The sequence below is a fragment of the Balaenoptera physalus genome (assembly GCF_965194825.1).
Source record: "Balaenoptera physalus genome assembly, chromosome: 16".
Classification (NCBI taxonomy): Eukaryota; Metazoa; Chordata; class Mammalia; order Artiodactyla; family Balaenopteridae; genus Balaenoptera; species Balaenoptera physalus.
In genome coordinates, this window is record NC_138898.1 from 86167442 (window position 1) to 86184870 (window position 17429).

General features: G+C 55.4%; 3 protein-coding genes across 6 annotated transcripts; 1 reads left to right on the forward strand and 2 right to left on the reverse strand.

Annotated features, from left to right (window-relative positions):
* Positions 1–131: 131 nt before the first annotated feature.
* CNPY4 (canopy FGF signaling regulator 4) lies at positions 132–4420 on the reverse strand. 2 transcript variants are annotated; one of them, XM_082431342.1, is made up of 6 exons: positions 4200–4418; positions 2178–2304; positions 1983–2079; positions 1622–1744; positions 1000–1117; positions 132–907 (listed from the first exon to the last, which is right to left on the reverse strand). In XM_082431342.1, the coding sequence occupies exons 1-6, from the start codon at positions 4300–4302 to the stop codon at positions 765–767; spliced, it is 711 nt and encodes a 236-aa protein (XP_082287468.1). In that variant the 5' UTR covers positions 4303–4418; the 3' UTR covers positions 132–764. The 2 variants fall into 2 exon arrangements, with proteins under 2 accessions (XP_082287468.1, XP_082287469.1); XM_082431343.1 differs by lacking the exon at positions 1622–1744 and having other exon boundaries at positions 4200–4420.
* A 231-nt stretch (positions 4421–4651) lies between these two features.
* TAF6 (TATA-box binding protein associated factor 6) lies at positions 4652–13354 on the forward strand. 3 transcript variants are annotated; one of them, XM_082431277.1, is made up of 16 exons: positions 4652–4740; positions 5003–5184; positions 8497–8712; positions 8805–8891; positions 9018–9171; positions 9382–9438; positions 9523–9642; positions 9871–10016; positions 10116–10193; positions 10306–10407; positions 10514–10696; positions 11073–11147; positions 11277–11402; positions 11953–12126; positions 12426–12623; positions 12766–13354. In XM_082431277.1, exons 2-16 carry the CDS (start codon positions 5149–5151, stop codon positions 13144–13146), a joined length of 2133 nt encoding a protein of 710 aa, XP_082287403.1. In that variant the 5' UTR covers positions 4652–4740; positions 5003–5148; the 3' UTR covers positions 13147–13354. The 3 variants fall into 3 exon arrangements, with proteins under 3 accessions (XP_082287403.1, XP_082287405.1, XP_082287404.1); XM_082431279.1 differs by lacking the exon at positions 5003–5184 and having other exon boundaries at positions 4678–4740; XM_082431278.1 differs by lacking the exons at positions 4652–4740; positions 5003–5184 and adding an exon at positions 4822–4846.
* AP4M1 (adaptor related protein complex 4 subunit mu 1) lies at positions 13280–17376 on the reverse strand. The gene is made up of 15 exons (XM_082431323.1): positions 17155–17376; positions 16965–17053; positions 16481–16587; positions 16306–16402; positions 16065–16175; positions 15896–15976; positions 15620–15682; positions 15455–15521; positions 15298–15351; positions 15061–15167; positions 14865–14959; positions 14471–14515; positions 14189–14239; positions 13943–14054; positions 13280–13771 (listed from the first exon to the last, which is right to left on the reverse strand). Exons 1-15 carry the CDS (start codon positions 17210–17212, stop codon positions 13547–13549), a joined length of 1362 nt encoding a protein of 453 aa, XP_082287449.1. The 5' UTR covers positions 17213–17376; the 3' UTR covers positions 13280–13546.
* Between the last annotated feature and the right edge of the window lie 53 nt (positions 17377–17429).

Genomic DNA, 17429 nt, shown 5'->3' on the forward strand with positions numbered 1-17429 from the left:
CTTGGGCTGGAAAACTACAAAGCACCGTTAGCTTTTAACAGGACGGCGACCAACGGCCCTATTCACTGGGCGCTGCCGTACCGGCCAGCTAAGATGTGTGCACGGCAGTTGTTTGAAATTTGGGGCTCAGCTGATATTTAAAAAAAGTTTACTAGCGTTATAGAAAATTTGGCACCTTTGATATTACGTGGTGGCCCCGCAGTGAAATTAATATGAAGTAGACCAAGTGTCTACCCCAGCTAACTTATCAATGTTACTCCTTCCCCATCCAGTGTCCCCTTCCCGTTCACAGATTGTTGGCATGTAGCCTCCTAGACGCCGGCAGCGTGTATGGGTCGTAGAGAATGTCCATTCTGCTTCTTTGTTATGAGTCTAAAAACAGACCCTCGAGGGGCAAAGTGACTTTGCCAAGGTCCACTGCTTCTAAGCCATGTTGACCTCTGGGTCCGGTGGGGAGTAGCGGACATATTTAAATATCTCAATACTGTCACCACACACACCTGACAAGGGGATAAATGGCAGGTAGAGGACTCATCTGTCGGCGCCGGGCTTCCACCTACCGCTCCCACTTTTCTCCCCATAGCTATGCCATGCTGCACCACCAGGATCCTGCCTGAGACTACACGGGAGAGAAGAGCTACAGGCTCTAGGGTGGGGTCACTCACACACACACACACTCTGAAAGCTGTGGGGCAGGGAGCGCTCAGACTTCAGAGGGTTCTTCTCCAAGACCCCTGTCCCTCCTGGGGGCTCAGAGGCAAAGGTCAGAGTTCCTCTGGGTCATGCTTGGGGTGGCCTGGTGTGTTAGTCACCTCCTCCTCCTCCTCCTCCTCCTCCTCCTTCTCTTCCGTCTTCTCTTGCTCATCTGTGAGCTTCTCCTTTCCAGTCCAAGTTTCCTGTAGACATGCTAGGTTGGGTGACAGAAAACAATTTAGACATTGGTCCTGGGGAGAGGGAAGGTTGTGGCCTGGCAAGAAAGGGGCCAGCCCCCAGGCTTACCAGTTTCAGTAGCTCGGAGCACATGACCTTCACAGAGAAAACGCTGTAGGGGCTGCTCCTGATGGTGGAAATACCAGTCTCCCACGACATCTTCAAACTCCTCCAGCATCGTCTCACACTGGTCAGGTGGAAAGGTCAGAAGGGTAACTGCTCTGCTGGCCGCTGCAGACCCTCCTCTCTGCTCTTCACTGCCTGTCTCCCCACCCCACTTCGGAAAGGCAGGGAACCAGGAGGTTAAACTTGGCTCATTAGATGTGTGATCCTCATTCATGCAACAGACATTTACCAGCACCTACCCTGCCAAGTAAGTTATTGTACCCCGAGTCTCAGTTCCTTGCCTGTAAAATGGGAAGTGGTAATACTACCTACCACATCAGGTTGTTGTGAGGGTAAAATGAGGCAGCAGCTGGAAAGTATGTGGCCCCAAATCGGGCACACAGTAGGTGCTCAGTAAGTGGCAGTATATATCATTAGCCTCCATTATTACTTCTTGATATGCTCCTGGGCCCACTTCAGTCAATGGCAGAGTCCCTGCTCTGCTCAAACATGGACCTCCTTAGGATCTAGCTCCCCTCTCAGGTTCCCTCCTCACCTCCCTGGGCAGTGCAGTATCCTATCCTACCTGCTTCTTGAGGAACGTGACCTCCACGCTGGGCTCATCCCACAGCTCCAAAGGGATCCCCAGATCCACCTTCACCCCCTTCTGCACCAGGCCTTTCAGCGTTGCCATGGTCTGACTCTGCCCCTGAGAGATGGGAATTTGGGATCAGCCCAGGCCACTGCCCTGCCTCCTCCCCTTTTTGCCATATCAGCTTTGTCAACTACTGGAGACCCCGGTGAGTTCCACAGAGAAGAGACGAGGGAGTCTACGATGGGGAGGGGACACTCCAGAGCTGGGGGGAGCTGGGCAGACATCGTGAGGACCTCGGGGTACAGGTTGTAGTTTCTGAGAGATGCGATCCTGCCCTGGAGAAGAGTCTGACCTTGGCATATCTCAGTGAGCCCTCGCGCTCGGCATGAACACTGTAGTCCAGGATCCGCTCACATAAATTCTCCAAGGCCTCTTCCAGCCTTGTCTCTCTGTGGGAAGAGGGGAAACAAAGACTCCCTGGATGCTGTGGGCGCTCCCAGGGCTCCTTCGGGGATTGGAAGGTGGAAGAACACCAAGAAGAACTCACGAAACACTGTAAGGGATGTGTCTCTTCCTCTTGCCTGTGTCCAGCACCTGCCCCAGCTCCAGCACCTCTCGAGATCGGCCAGTGCGACTCAGCTCTTCCTGTAGCTCCAGGCTCAGCAGTTTACATACTAGATGTCCAAGGGGACGTGAAAGACAAACAAACATACCAGCAACTCATTCGGCAGATAAGCAAAGGCAGCAGAGCACAATGGTTATGGGTGCAGGCTCTGGAGCCAGCCTGGCAAGGCTGGACTCCTGACTCAGCCACTTAGTAGCTGGGTGACAATCCTGCTGTGCCTTGGTTTCTTTACCTCTAAAATGAAGATAATAATAGTACCTCCCTCACAGGGGTGTGGTGAGGATTAAATCAATCAATCTATGTAAAGCCCCAAGAATAGTGCCTGGCACGTGGTGAACACTGCCTAAGTGTTTGCTGTTTTCTGCAGTTATTTATTGAGCCCCTTCTGGATGCACAATAGCAATACAGAGAGCAATAAGACCCATGATCTATCCACAGGACATTGCCAATGTCTCTGGGGATAGATAAAAAGATAATGACAATATTGTGTAATGGACTCTACCAAGAGACTTAATCTCACTAGGAAATGCAAAATTCATTCAGTGGTCATTCATGGACTTCCTACTAGCCTACGATTTCCTCAAGGATGAGCATTGTGTCTCTTCCACCACTGTCTTCCCAGCACCAGTGGGTCCCAAGAAAAGGACAGGCCTATACAGAAGTGCCAAGCAAACTAAACACAGGGGCAAGGAGCCAAAGTGTCCCAAATGTGCCTATGGCACTATGCTAAGGATACACAGGGAGACACAGGTACTCTCCTTCCCTCCAGTGCAGTGGGAGGTGACAGATAAGGAAGGAGGCTTCCAAAGGAGGTGACATTTAAACTGGGTCTTGAAGAACCAAATACAGAAGGGCAAGGGTCATTCCAGGAAAAGGAAAACAACAATGTGCAAAGGCAGAGAGGTGTGAGAGGATGAGGCAGCCTCAGTGACCGCTGAGAAGTTCAATATGGCTGAAGCATGGGCACTTTGGGGATGGGAGGTGGGGTATGGAAATGTAAGAAAGATGGAGGCCAGACCACAAACACTTGGATGCTATGCCAAAAACGTTGGCTGTAGTCTAATCACAGCAGGAGGCCTGAAGAGGTGTTAAAGCAAGGACGTACACAATTGAGTCTGTGTTTAGAAAGACTGACAGGTGTAGGGGGTTAAGAGTAGGGACACAAATGAGAGGAGAGGAGAGATGAGGAGCATGTCAGGAGGAACATTGCTACTGAAATGCAGCATGGAGTGAGGCGAAGGGGAAAAGAATCCAGGAAGAAATTAAAGCCAGGGAGGCAACAAACCAGGGAACCAGGGCACTCTGAAGTGCCCCCTCCCAGCTGGGCCCCATAGGTGATACAGCCACAGAAGATGCTGCTCACTGTAAAAGCCATACAGTGCGCACCCTCTGCAAAACCTCACAATTATGGGGAACCTCTCCCAGTTGTGTGGCCTCCTCTTTCTTTTATGAGCTTCAAAGCCTGACATACTCCCAAACCCCCTCAGGAAGGCGTGGGGCCTATAATTTGGGAGCGTCTCCGCCGGGGTGGAGAGAGGATGTCCACAGGTAATGAGCCTGACACCTCACTCCTGCAGGCTCTTCAGATTTAGGTCTGGTGGCATGGAGGAGACACACACACTCACACACACGATGCTCAGTAAAGTGGTCGGTCCTGGGCCGATAGTCTCTGCACTACAATTCCCACAAACCATTGGGGGGCCCAAACAAGCAAGAAAAAGCGGGCTCCCTCTGGATGTCTCATGGGACTTGTAGTGCCATAGTTTTGGGGTAGCGCTATGTGTTCCCTCCGTTGACCCCATTCGAATTCCACCAGGCTCCATCAGAACCTCCCTCAGGTCCTGAAGGAGGTCAAGTGACCCACCCATCACGGTCCATTTGATCTGGCCCAGACGGAGGTGGGGCAGAGGGATGCGAACAGGGGCTACTACTCCCTTTAGATACCTTCGCATTTGCTGGGCAAGCGTTCTGTGTTATCGTCCTCCTCCTTCGGCGTCCCAGACACAGTCAAAATGAAAAGCAACATTCCCAACCTCACAGGTCCCATGATCAAGTGCTGTCCACAGCCAACCACCTCCTGCCTTCAAACCAACTTCGGGCAGGCAGCGGGCCCTTTAAATCCCAAGGCTGTCGGCTGCAACTTTAATCCAGCCTGGCATGGGAAGCGCAAGCGCAGTGCCGGCTCGAAGAGGGCGGGGCTTCGCTGCGGGGCGGGCTTCCCCGCCTGGTTTTTGTGGCGCCTCCCAAAGGTCCTGGCTGCCGGATAGTGAAGGAATAAACTGAAGTAATTACAGCAAGAGGGTGTGCTCCTTACATGTAAGCACAGAGACAGCATTTTTATATAATTTCAGGCCGTGAGCCTAGGGGGCTTATTCCGGGTCGTGGAAGGGGCAGTGACCTGCTCTCGGTCTCTGCCAGGACCTGTTCCTGGAGGGGGCGGGGCCGACATGGCGCCGAGCGCCGGGTGAGCGGCGCTTTGGCGGCGGTGAGAGGCTTTTCCTGCGTTGGGCGCTCGACTGGCGGGGGCGGGTCTGAGTGGTGCCCGGGACTAGACCCTTTGAAGGGCCCGTGTGGGGTCCCGGAGGAGGACGGTTGGTTGTGTGTCCGTGCACGTGGGGACTGTGCGTGTGCATTGGAGGGATGTTGGGGGGATGAGGTGGGCTCTCTACGCCTTCTTTCTCGCTGTACCCATTGCCTGGGGACCTTAGACCTGCTTCCCTGCTGGGGAGACTGCTACACGGATCTAGATCAAGTTAATCTTCTGGGAAGCCTTCCTGCCGACCACTGATCTGAGGTTTCCTGAGGCCGTGGCGCGTTATTTGAGCCTTTACTGGCAGAGGGTACCGTGGGGGGGTATTGAAGGATTAGTAGGAGTTCGCCAGGGAACTGGGACATGACCGCCTCCTGTATACCCGGCTCCAGGCACAGAGTATGTTGAATAAATGTGTTCCCTGCAGATAAGGCTTATAAAAGCGGGGGAGGAGACCTGGCATGGTTTGAGAAGAACTAACTTGTATTTCGCCCCCATCTTCCCGCCCCTCCATCAGGCCCACACCTGCCCTCCACGTACACCTCGCAGTCAGTCCAAAACACTTTTGACATTAGTCTTCCTAATGCCAGCTTGAAGCGAGCCACTTTCCTTTTGGACACAAAGTAGATTCCAAGCTTGGGCCTATATCTTGTTCATTTGATAACAGTGGTACTGAGGGTTTAGTGAGCACCTAATTCCTAAGCCTTACAGTTCATTCATTTATTCAACAGATATTTATTGAGTATCTAGTGTGTCTCAGGCACCAGTCCGGGGTCTCAGAATACATCAGTGAACGTAACAAAGATCTCTGTCCACACAGTGTGGGAAGGGGAGATGTGGTGGTGATAAACAATAAGAAATAATACAATATGTATCAACACATGTTAAATTCCTTGGGAATTTTTTTTAAAAAGCAGAGTGGGGGTGGGGTGCAGTATTAAACAGGGTGATGGGAATAGGCAGCCAGGGAACATCTGGGGAAGAGCATTCCAGGCAGAGGGAATAGAGCAAATGTTTGAACAGCAAGGAGGACAGTGGGGCTGGATCAACGTGGAAGAAGGAAGGAAAGGAGGTCAGAGATGCGATGGGGAGAGAGTAAATCACGAAGGAGCTTGTAGACCATAATAAGGATTTCGAATTTACTCTGTGGCACATTGGGAGCCAGTACAGGGTTTTGAGCAGAGAAATGACCCAATGTGGTTTATTTTTTGACAGAATCACTCTGGTTGCTATGTTGGGAATAGATGTAGGGAGCAAGGATGGAAGCAGGAAGACCTTATCAGGAGGCTATTGAAGTTCCCCAGGGGCTAGATGCTGGGGAGCTGGCCACACAGTGGGAGTGGCGGATCAGGTTGGATCACCTGGTGGATTTGCTGTGAGGGCTCACATAATGAATGAGCGCCTGGATGAATGGCGTTGCTATGAAGATGAGAAAAGCCGAGGCTGGAGCTGGTGGGGTGGGGGTCATCAGGAGTTCAGTTTAGAAGCGATTCTAAGTAGCCAGTTTGATATACAAGTCTGGAGTTAGGAAGAAAGCTCTGGGCTGGGGATATAAATTTGCCATCATCAGCCTATAAGCGATACTGAAAGCTGTGAGAATGGTTGAGGTCACCAAGGGAATAAGTATAGCTCATAGGTGTACAAGGACCAAGCCCAGGGCACTGCAACATCAAGCAGACGAGGAGAAGAGGAAGAACCAGCAGAGGAAACGTAGAGAAAGTGGCCAGTGAAGGAGGAGGAAAACCAAGAGAAGGTGGGGTAGCAGTGGTGTCAAGACAGTGTCTCCACAAGGTAGTAGGCAACTATGCTCTGTGCTGCTGAGAGGTCGAGGAAGATGGGGAAGGAGATGGGACTTTGGATTTGACAATGTAGAGTCACAATGACCTTGATGAGTGGTTTCAGGCACCTGATGGAGTCAAAAGCGTGACTAGAGTAGGTTCAAGAGGAATTAGAGATAAGACAGCTCTTTCAGGGAGTTTTGTTGCAAAGAGGAGCCAAAAAAACCCCCAGAGTATCGCTAGCAGAGAAAGTGGGATGAATAAAAGATGTTTTTCTCTTTTTTAAATTATTTATTTATTTATTTATTTATGGCTGCGTTGGGTCTCCATTGCGGTGCGTGGGCTTCTCCTTGCGGTAGCTTCTCTTGTTGCGGAGCACGGGCTCTAGGCATGCGGGCTCAGTAGTTGTGCACGCGCACTCAGTAGTTGTGGCTTGCGGGCTCTAGAGCGCAGGCTCAGTAGTTGTGGCACACGGGCACAGTAGTTGTGGCTCGCGGGCTCTAGAGCACAGGCTCAGTAGTTGTGGCGCATGGGGTTAGTTGCTCTGCGGCCTGTGGCATCTTCCCAAACCAGGGCTCGAACCCGTGTCCCCTGCATTGGCAGGCAGATTCTTAACAGTGCCACCAGGGAAGTCCAGGATTTTTAAAAAATTCTTAATTGTGAGATACACATAACATAAAACGTACCATCTTAACCATTTTTAAGTGTACACGTTAGGGGCATTAAGTACATTCACACCCATCACCACCATCCATCTCCAGAATGCTTTTCATGTTTTAAAACAGAAACTATACCTATTAAACAGTAATTCCCCCTTCTCCCCTTCCCAGCTTCTGGCACCCACCACTCTGCTTTCTGTCTCTATGAATTTGACTACTCGAAGAACCTCATATAATTGGAACCATACAGTATTTATCCTTTTGTGACTGGCTTATTTCACTTAGCACAATGTTCTCAAGGTTTATTTGTGTTGTGGCGTGTGTCAGAATTTCCTTCCTTTTTAAGGCTGAAAAATATTCCATGGTATGGGTGGACCACTGTTTTGTTTTTTGAGGATGGGAGAAATAACTGCATTTTGTAGGGCTAATGGGAGTGATCTGGTAGGTCGAGGAATTGACGATGATGCAGGGAGGGCGGGGAATGCTGGAGGGATGCTTGAGTTGGGGAGGGGCATGACCAGAATCTCTACAGTGACAGGGAAGGCAGAGCATGTGGGCGCCGGTGCTGCTCAGTGGGTGGACGTGGTGGTGGGAGCCTGGGGAGGTCTCTTCTCCTGGCCAAAAATCAGGGAGGAGAAGAGGTGTCAGATGAGACAGAGGGAACCTGGGTGCACTGAAATGTAGGACCATCAGGCAGCATTAAGGGCCCGTTTGAAGTTCGTGGCCATGAAAAAAGTGCACATTGGTCAGGATGGTTGTGCATTTTCTCATCACGTTCAATTGTAAGGGCACACAGGCTCAGACAGGGAGAGTTATTTTTAACCAATGTTGTCTTTTTGTCAAGTGTGAATAATGATGCATGACGGAGCAAGACACGTGAAAGCAGGCACATTAACAACCTTAGGGAAAAAAGATGCTTTCCACATTTTACAGAGAAGAAACCCAAAGCTGGGAGAATTTAAGTAGCTTGCCCAGTTAACATAGCTAGGTAGTGCTGGGGCTGGGATTTAAACTGAGAGCTGAGATCATTCCACTATACCTCACTTGCACTGTGCCTGGCATAGAATCAGCTCGATAAATTGTGTCGAATTGGGTCCAAGTGCTACCTCCTCCTGTTCAGCCCGTGCTGCTCACGTGGGGATGGGCAAAGGGCACCCCCCGAGCCCCTTCCCTCCTCACCTCTCCACTGTCCTCCCTTTGTTGTGGCCCCTCCTGAACGGACAGCCCCTCTTCTTGGGATGTCACTCTCACGTTTCCTCTCACCCCCCTGCCAGGGTCTCCATCTCTCCGCCCTGGGGCATCTTCCTTTGGGGGAGGGGAGGAGGGGCTCCAGAATGGCGGAGGAGAAGAAGCTGAAGCTGAGCAACACCGTGCTGCCCTCGGAGTCCATGAAGGTGGTGGCCGAGTCCATGGGCATCGCTCAGATTCAGGAGGAGACCTGCCAGCTGCTGACAGATGAGGTCAGCTACCGCATCAAGGAGATTGCACAGGTACCCTGGCCTCCCTGCACTGTATGGAGGGTGCTGCCCAGGCCGCCTTCCTCCCCAGGGTCTCGGGCTGACGTCTGTCCTCCCACCCCTAGGATGCCTTGAAGTTCATGCACATGGGGAAGCGGCAGAAGCTCACCACCAGTGACATTGACTACGCACTGAAGCTAAAGAACGTCGAGGTGATGGGAATGCACAGGACTGAGGGGGCAGGGTACTGAGACCTCCCAGACGGTACATTCGCCTCAGCCAGACCTGCCTGCTTGGGCTCCCTTCTCATCCCAGCGTCTCTCTCCGTCCTGTTGTAGCCACTGTATGGCTTCCACGCTCAGGAGTTCATTCCTTTCCGTTTCGCCTCTGGTGGCGGCCGGGAGCTTTACTTCTACGAGGAGAAGGAGGTTGATCTGAGCGACATCATCAATACCCCTCTGCCCCGGGTGCCCCTGGATGTCTGCCTCAAAGGTTGGGGAAGGGGAGGGGAGAGCAGGGGATGGGGAGGAGGGGAAGGGGGGAAGGAGCAATGCGTATGGGTGTGAGGAAGCACACGGTGAAGGAGCCCTCAGTGTGAGATCCCTGCTGAGGAACAGGAAGGAAAGCACGAATCCCTTAGTGTGGAGGGGCTTCCTGATGTCTGCGCTCAGCCGTTCACCTTGACACCTTCCTTCCTTGCAGCTCACTGGCTGAGCATTGAAGGCTGCCAGCCAGCTATTCCAGAGAACCCACCCCCAGGTAACCTCCGTGCCCAGCGTCCAGCACCCACCCCTCTCCCTCCTCCTCCCTTTACATCTCCTGCCTTGACTGCTTTCCCACCAGCTCCCAAAGAGCAGCAGAAGGCTGAGGCCACAGAGCCCCTGAAGTCAGCCAAGCCGGGCCAGGAGGAAGACGGCCCCTTGAAAGGCAAAGGTCAGGGGGCCACTCCAGCTGACGGCAAAGGTCAGTACTGCTGGGCCAGGCCTCTTGCTCCAAAGCCAGATGGTCATTTGTGAAGTGGGTGAGGTCAGGGCAGAGGGCGAGACCTCAGGCCAGGAGCCCCAGAGAGGACCAAGAAGCGCAAGGGAAGCCGGGTCTCCCTGGGTGGGGGAAGTGAGGGTTGAGGTTTGTCTGGTGCTGAGGCCTCCTCTGGAGCTTTCTTTTCTGAACCTGCCTTCCCACTTCACACAGGGAAAGAGAAGAAGGCGCCACCCCTGCTGGAGGGGGCTCCTCTGCGGCTGAAGCCCCGAAGCATCCACGAGCTGTCTGTGGAGCAACAGCTGTACTACAAGGAGATCACAGAAGCCTGTGTGGGCTCGTGTGAGGCCAAGCGAGCGGTGAGGCCCCGCCCCCCGTCCTGGCTTTACCCCTCGGAGGCCCCCCGCCCCGCCCCCCCCAGTGTCGCCCCCTCCTCACTCGCTCCCCTCCCCCCACAGGAGGCTCTGCAGAGCATCGCCACGGATCCGGGGCTCTACCAGATGCTGCCGCGCTTCAGCACCTTCATCTCAGAGGGGGTGAGAGGACGCGGGAGGGGGGGACCTAGGACGAGGTTCCGGGGTGAGGAGGAGGGAGAGGAAGCTCACCGGAAGGGTCCCGCTGCCCCATCGCTTCCCTCCCCCCAACCAGGTGCGCGTGAATGTGGTGCAGAACAACCTGGCCCTGCTCATCTACCTGATGCGCATGGTGAAGGCGCTGATGGACAACCCTACTCTGTATCTAGAGAAATACGTGAGTGGACCTGCCCGCCCACCTCTCATCCCAGGCTCTGGGGACCCTGCCGCCACGCCCAGGAGACCACTTGTCACAATCAGCTGACTCGAGGCTTCTGCCTTAGGTGCACGAGTTGATCCCGGCCGTGATGACCTGCATCGTGAGCAGACAGCTGTGCCTGCGGCCAGACGTGGACAACCACTGGGCGCTGCGGGACTTTGCCGCCCGCCTGGTGGCCCAGATCTGCAAGCACTTCAGCACGACCACGAACAACATCCAGTCCCGCATCACCAAGACCTTCACCAAGGTGAGCCGCTGCCCATCACTACCCGGGGTTGTCACCAGAACAACGAGAGCTTCACTCAAACCAGTGTGGCCGCAGGAAGTGATGCTGAAAACCAGGGGCAAGGGGGGGGGGGACTGGGACTTGAGCTGCATCTGTAGTGTCTTTTTTTTTTTTTCCTAATTGTGTGATTCCATTTACTTAAAGTTCAAAAACCAGAAAAACTAATCTCTGGTGGTAGAGGTCATAATAGCGGCTACTTTGGGGAGGAGAGGTTGGCTGGGAAGGAGCTGTTATGTCTTAATGGTTTACAAGGAAAATGTGTGTATGAGAGACTTTGGTCCTTAGTAGTTAGCTTTTCACACCCCTTTGTTTGGGTTTATTTTCCATCCCCTTACAGAGCTGGGTGGACGAGAAAACCCCGTGGACAACGCGCTACGGCTCCATCGCAGGCCTGGCAGAGCTGGGACACGACGTTAGGCCCCAGCGCGGGGAGCCCCGGGGGAGGGGGGGGATCGTGAGGTCAGAGTGGACAACGGCCCCCTGACCCGGGAGACCCTGTGGTGACCCCAGCGCCCCGGCTTCTCCCCTTCTCTTCCAACAGGTGATTAAGACTCTGATTCTGCCGCGGCTACAGCAGGAGGGGGAGCGGATCCGCGGGGTCCTGGATGGCCCCGTGCTGAGCAACATCGACCGCATCGGGGCTGACCACGTGCAGAGCCTCCTCCTGGTGACGAAGCCCCAACCCCGCCCTCCCCCACTTCTTCCCGCTGATCCCCCTCTCCACACCCCACCACACACACACACAAGGACAATGTTTAGCAAACATACAGCATCTTCCATTCATCTACCCCATCTTCGCCTCTTACGTTCAGGGCACACCTCAGAGTCCCATATTGCTTCGCAGCTGGAAAAACTGAGGCACTAAGGGGTTAAGTAAGAAATAAGAGTCTTAACTCTCAGCCTGTGACTTCAAGCCTGCACTGCCCCTGATGCTTCTGCATCACTCTGGCCCATTCTGTGCAAGGCACATGCCCTGTGGACCGGCTGGCCCTTAGATATCACCAGCGTAATTACTCAGCAAGTTCTCCACTCCCACCAGCTGGTGCCCAAGTTCTCTATGAAGAAAAACCACAGCATTCCTTACACACCGATAACCCAGCACAGCCTGGCTTCCAGCAGGAACACACTGAAATAGCGGGTGACCTCCTTTCTCACCCCTTCCCCCGTCACGATTCTCAGTCACTGCCCTCCCTCTACCTGGCTGCTCTTCTCTGCAGAAACACTGTGCCCCTGTTCTGGCAAAGCTGCGCCCACCGCCTGACAATCAGGATGCCTATCGGGCAGAATTTGGGTCCCTCGGGCCCCTGCTCTGCTCCCACGTTGTCAAGGCCCGGGCCCAGGCTGCTCTGCAGGCTCAGCAGGTCAACAGGACCACTCTGACCATCACCCAGGTCAGTACAGGGTCCAGGGAGGACAGGTGAGCAAGTGGTACGGTGAAATGAAGAAAAACACGGCGGTGGTTCCCATCCGGGCGGGACGCACAGACAGACACCACGTACTCAGGCACACACACTGACTTTTGTAAAACACAGGGCCCCCTGAGTCAGCCGTCTTTGGGGGTGTCTAGGCCCCCTTTGTGATGATGCCCCAAACCCAGTGAGACCCACTGAGGAGGAAGAGGAGCCCCTCTTTCCATAGTTGGTAGTTTTCGTAGATGGTGACGTTTTCTTCCTGCTGCTTCTTCCTACAGCCCCGGCCCACGCTGACCCTCTCACAGGCCCCCCAGCCTGGCCCTCGGACCCCTGGCTTGCTGAAGGTCCCTGGCTCCATCGCGCTGCCTGTCCAGACACTGGTGTCCGCCCGAGCTGCTGCCCCGCCTCAGCCTTCCCCTCCCCCAACCAAGTTCATCGTCATGTCATCCTCCTCCAGCGCCTCATCCACCCAGCAGGTATGTGGCGCCGTGTGGGACCAGGGGTGGTGGGGGCTGTGTCACCAGGTCACTGATTATTTGGCTGAAGCAAGGGAAGTACCCCCGGCCTCGGGTGTGGGGAGAGTGCAAGGCAAGCGGCACTGCCTTTCTTCCCGCCCAGGTCCTGTCCCTCAGCACCTCGGCCCCTGGCTCAGGCTCCACCACTACCTCTCCTGTCACCACCACCGTCCCCAGCGTGCAGCCCATCGTCAAGCTGGTCTCCACTGCCACAAGCGCGCCCCCCAGCACTGCCCCCTCTGGTCCCGGCAGTGTCCAGAAGTACATCGTGGTCTCTCTTCCCCCCACAGGGGAGGGCAAAGGAGGCCCCACCTCCCATCCTTCTCCAGCCCCTCCCCCGACCTCAGCCCCCTCCCCGCTTGGGGTCAGCGCCCTATGTGGGGGGAAACCGGAAACTGGGGAGAGCCCCCCTCCCGCTCCAGGGACTCCGAAGGCTAATGGCTCACAGCCCCCCGGATCTGGCTCCCCTCCGCCTGCGCCTTGATGCTGTCACACGTCTGCTGACCTTCTTCTCTCCCCTGTATTCTCTCTCTCTCTCCCTCTCTCACACACACACGCACACACACACACGCACACGCACACGCACAGACGCTGGGTGGAAGGAAATAGTAGTCAGCTTCCCCCACATGACTTTCTCTTTCAGTATTGTACAGTCAGTTCCTCAGAATAAAAGCTTGATTTTTAAATTGTGATCCACCTCAGTCCTTCCTGGGTCAGATCCCACGGACGGGCGGTCAGACCCGTGGAGCCCCCCTACTCCCTAGGACTCAGGACTCTTCCAGCCAGAGCCACAGCCACAGGCCAGGATGCTGGGAGAGGAAACATCGTCCTTCTCCTGATGCACAGATCACCTCCTTTGCCACCTGTGTCGTCGTTTGGGAGCCTCAGATCCGAATGACGTAGGCGTCGCTGTGGCTTAGGTGTCGCACCCACTTGTGGGGATTGGCGTTGCCGCATGGTCTGAACGCCAGCCTGAGGAAGCGAACCTGGAGGCCAGAGCATGTATGCCGGGGAAGTTCAAACGAGAGGCTGGCGGGGCCCAGCCCCAGAGGAGGAGCCGAGGTGGCGGGGCCTTGGCCGGGAGGCCCGGGGAGGCCCGGGACGTCCATCTGTGAGGGGCAGAGGCAGGAGGAGGGCGCTGAAGGCCTCAACAGGAAGGAGGGCAGGGGAGCCAAGGGGCCAGGAAGCTGACCGCGCTGAGCGACCGCGTTAGGAGGCTATGGGTCAGGGCTGAAAGTGGAGGTGGGAGGAGAGGGCCTTTGAGACTCAGCGGCTGATACCTGGAAAAGGCCTGAGAGCTGAGAGCCTCCCTGCACCCGAGGCAGGTCCCAGCGAAGGGCTCCCTCCCCCAGCTCTGCCTTCTGCTCTGGGCTGCTCAGCTCCTGAGACAGGCTGGAGTCGGGAGAGGAAAGGTGCTGGGGTTAGCCCTGCCATCCCACAGCTCCCACTCTCCTCCCCCAGTGCCGTCCTGTTGTCCGGAGAGGCTGGTAAACCCACCCGCGGGCCCACGGTGCGCACACGCTCACCTGACCACCCCCCGTGGCAGGGGAAGGTGCAGCCTGACGTTGAGAGCCTGGCTGCAAGGGAAAAAGGAACAGAGTCACAGCCCCAGGAGGTCGTGACGTGTCCCCTCTTCATTAATGTCACGACTGGAGTTCTGCACAAGTGCCACCCCACCCCCTTCCCAAACTCTAGAGCCTCTAAACGATTCTGAGGCTGGTGGCCGCACCTGAAGGTGGAAACAGCAGGTACCTTGGCCTTGTCTCCTACCCTACGTAGCTGGACTAGGCTTGGCTACCCCCACTTACCTCTTTGGGGGCAGGTCACATCGTAACTTCAGATAAACCTGGAGTCTGGGTGGGAGGGTACAACACCGTTACTCAGGCCCTACCCTACCGGCATCTCACCATCCCTCACACAGGGCCCCCACGTGTGGCTGTGTGGATTTTGCCCCAAGAAGGAGAGAGAAGGGCTGAAATCCACCCAACTCCATGAGCCATTACATTCACGGAGCTGGGTCCACTTGTGGGGGAGGGTGCCTTTACTAACTCGGAGCCAATATCACCACCACCACCGCTCCTTCACAGCCAGTCCGAGAGGTAAACAGATATGTGTATATATGTGTGCACACACACACACGTACATGCGTACACATGTTGGCTTGGGCTCCAGAGAAGTTCTAGAACAGGGAAATGGTCTCACCTGCCTGAGCCTCGGTCCCAGTGCACGGAGGGAAAGAGCCGGAAGGGGAGCGGGGAGGGGAGGTCATCTGAGAGTTGATATCTCATCACGGTCAGCTGAGACCAGAGAGGAACGGAGGTGAGTTTGGTCTCCTCACACCTGAACTGCCTCCCTTCCCCTCGGTAGGTGGAATGTGCTAGGCCAGCCCGATCCTGACCTCACCCTGAGGTGGCTGCAGGCGGAGGACTCGATGAGATTCAAACTCATCCAGATGCACCGAGCTGTGAAATGAGACCTCATCCACCCGAATTCCTGGCCCATAACCTGCAAAGAGAGAAAGACCCCTCTCCTAACCGATATTTTGGGAGGGGGTGGGGATCTGTCTCTAACTTCCCTCCATGAAACCTTTGACAGTGACCTCGACCTAGGAGAGAAAGACCCACTTTCTCCTCACCTCTCAGTTCTGACTTCCCCACACAAAACTCTTCCGTCAAGCCGATGCGCATCTCTGTCAGAGGAAAGAACAGAAGAAGAAGCTGCCAAATACCCCATACATGCCGCCAAGGAGCCTGTCCCAAACCCCACCCTGGTCCAGCCTGCAGGCTGCTCACCAGAGCCGCTGGGCAGAAAGCTCTTGAGTCGGATCTCTCCCTGCACGTCCACCTTCAGCAGCGAGCCCTGAGAGTGACAGGAGGTCAATGCCCAGACGTGACCTCCCCAACACACTTCCCAAAGGCCGCCTGTCCTCAGCCGCAGGGCTGGGGGCCCAAACTTACGTTAGAGGCTATCAGGACGGACAATCTCTCGACCACATCCAGAAACACTTCATTCTTTTGGCTCTAAGGAAAGAGGGATTTGGGGACTGATCGGCCTGTGTTCTAACGTGGACAGGCAGAAAGGACAGGACAGTGGAAGCTGGAGCCCTGGGGTGGGGACACGGGTAAGGAAAGGGATCATCCACGTCTAGGGAGGTGGAAAGATATGCTGGGATCTTGGACTCTGGGGGCTGAGAGAAAAATCCGAGGATCTGAACCCATCAATCCCTCCCTCACCTGGTCAGAGCGGCTGGACAGCACCGGGCGGCCGGCTGCACTGCTGGGGGCCACTTTGCTCTGTTGTGTCTCAGCCCCGAACTGGAAATCATCCAAAGCAATCAATCCTCACGTATGACACTTCCCACTAACCCTCCTCAATCCTGGCCTCATCTGTCCCTGGACTGACCAAGCCAACGCTGCTGAGGTCAAAGAGGCTGAAGGGTTTGCTGACCACGGCCTCCGTCTGGATGAAGTTCCTCAGCATCTCCGTGGATGTGGTCTGTACATAGCCATAGTCCTATGGGCAAAGGAAGGGCAGTCTTTGGATGGTCACGGGGGGAAGGGGTGAAAATGAACGACTCAGCCTCCCAACCATGGGATGCATCTTCAGGGAACGGGGGACAGGGAGGGACATCTTTGGGCCTCACCAGCACTTCATCCAGAAGTTCGTAGACCAGAGCCACGTTGCGGGAGATGGTCCCCTCACCCAGGGAGCCACAGTAATCACCCAGGAGCGTGGCTAGCCTGCAGAACAGGACAGAGTGTGCATACCCTCCTCCTCTTTGACCCCCACGCCCGGGTGCCCAGCCCCGCCCTCCTCACCGGGAGAGCAGCTCTAGGAGGCTGAAGGGAGAAATGTTTTCTGAAGTCGTGGCCACCAAATAGAGACCGCTGTGTCTGATGTGAATAAAATGACGGTCATCGTGGTGCTGAGGCAGAGGCAAGGGGAAAAAGCATTAGCAAGAAAGAGTTGTGGTGATTCCTGGCCCATGAGACCTGGGCTGGTATCCTGCTTCCTCTACTTACTAGCAGCGTGACTTGTGCCACATACGAAACCTCCCCAGGGCCCAGCTTCCTAATGTGTAAATGGAGTTAATAATAGTACCTACTCCAGAGTGGCTGAGGATTGAGACGTGCGGGGAGCTGTGCCTGGTGCACTGTGAGCGCTCAATAAACTTCCATTAATATTATTTAGAGGAATGTACCCCCCAACTGGAAGCTCTCAAGGAAACAGCCCTGGGAGGAGGCGCCCCCCACCCAGACCCACCAAGCGCATCCCCTCCACCCCACCCCCGCCAGTGGTTACCATGACAACCGGAGACTCGTCTCCAGGCAGTCCCGTCAGCTTCCGGTAGAAGAGCTCGGCCACATCCCGGCCGCCGCTGTCTCCGCGGACTGACCGGGTGGAAGGACAGCTAAGGAGCTGGCGACACTGGCTGGCTCGGGGGCACTAGTCCCACCCAGCCCCTCCCCCCCGCCCCGCTGGCCAAGGATACAGTCCTTGTAGATGAGCGGGTCCCCCTTGGAGGACAGAATGAAGAACTGGGAAATCATGGCCGTTCTGGAGAGCAGACCAGAAGACAGCCAAAGTTGGGCCTGCCCCGCCCTGCGGCCCCGGAACAAAAGGACGCGAGTGGGCTGGCCCTTTAAGAGCGATTCTCCTTCGACCGCGGGAAACCCGGCGCCCGCCCAAGCCTCGCCCAGCTTTTCCCTCCTGACCCCCGCGCCGCTCCCCCGTCACTCAGCCCAGGTTCGCCCGCTGATTGGTCGT

Excerpts from the sequence above, each read along its gene's own strand:
- AP4M1 (XM_082431323.1), bottom strand. The coding sequence starts at position 17,212 with ATGATTTCCCAGTTCTTCATTCTGTCCTCCAAGGGGGACCCGCTCATC. Across the intron at positions 16,588-16,964 it reads ACGAGTCTCCGGTTGTCATG|CACCACGATGACCGTCATTT; the intron begins GTAACCACTGGC and ends CCTCTGCCTCAG. Across the intron at positions 15,168-15,297 it reads GGGGAAGTCAGAACTGAGAG|GTTATGGGCCAGGAATTCGG; the intron begins GTGAGGAGAAAG and ends CTCTCTTTGCAG.
- CNPY4 (XM_082431342.1), bottom strand. The coding sequence starts at position 4,302 with ATGGGACCTGTGAGGTTGGGAATGTTGCTTTTCATTTTGACTGTGTCT. Across the intron at positions 2,080-2,177 it reads CACATCCCTTACAGTGTTTC|AGAGACAAGGCTGGAAGAGG; the intron begins GTGAGTTCTTCT and ends CTCTTCCCACAG. Across the intron at positions 1,745-1,982 it reads GCTCACTGAGATATGCCAAG|GGGCAGAGTCAGACCATGGC; the intron begins GTCAGACTCTTC and ends CCCATCTCTCAG.
- TAF6 (XM_082431277.1), top strand. The coding sequence starts at position 5,149 with ATGACCGCCTCCTGTATACCCGGCTCCAGGCACAGA. Across the intron at positions 9,643-9,870 it reads CACTCCAGCTGACGGCAAAG|GGAAAGAGAAGAAGGCGCCA; the intron begins GTCAGTACTGCT and ends CACTTCACACAG. Across the intron at positions 11,403-11,952 it reads ACGTGCAGAGCCTCCTCCTG|AAACACTGTGCCCCTGTTCT; the intron begins GTGACGAAGCCC and ends TCTTCTCTGCAG.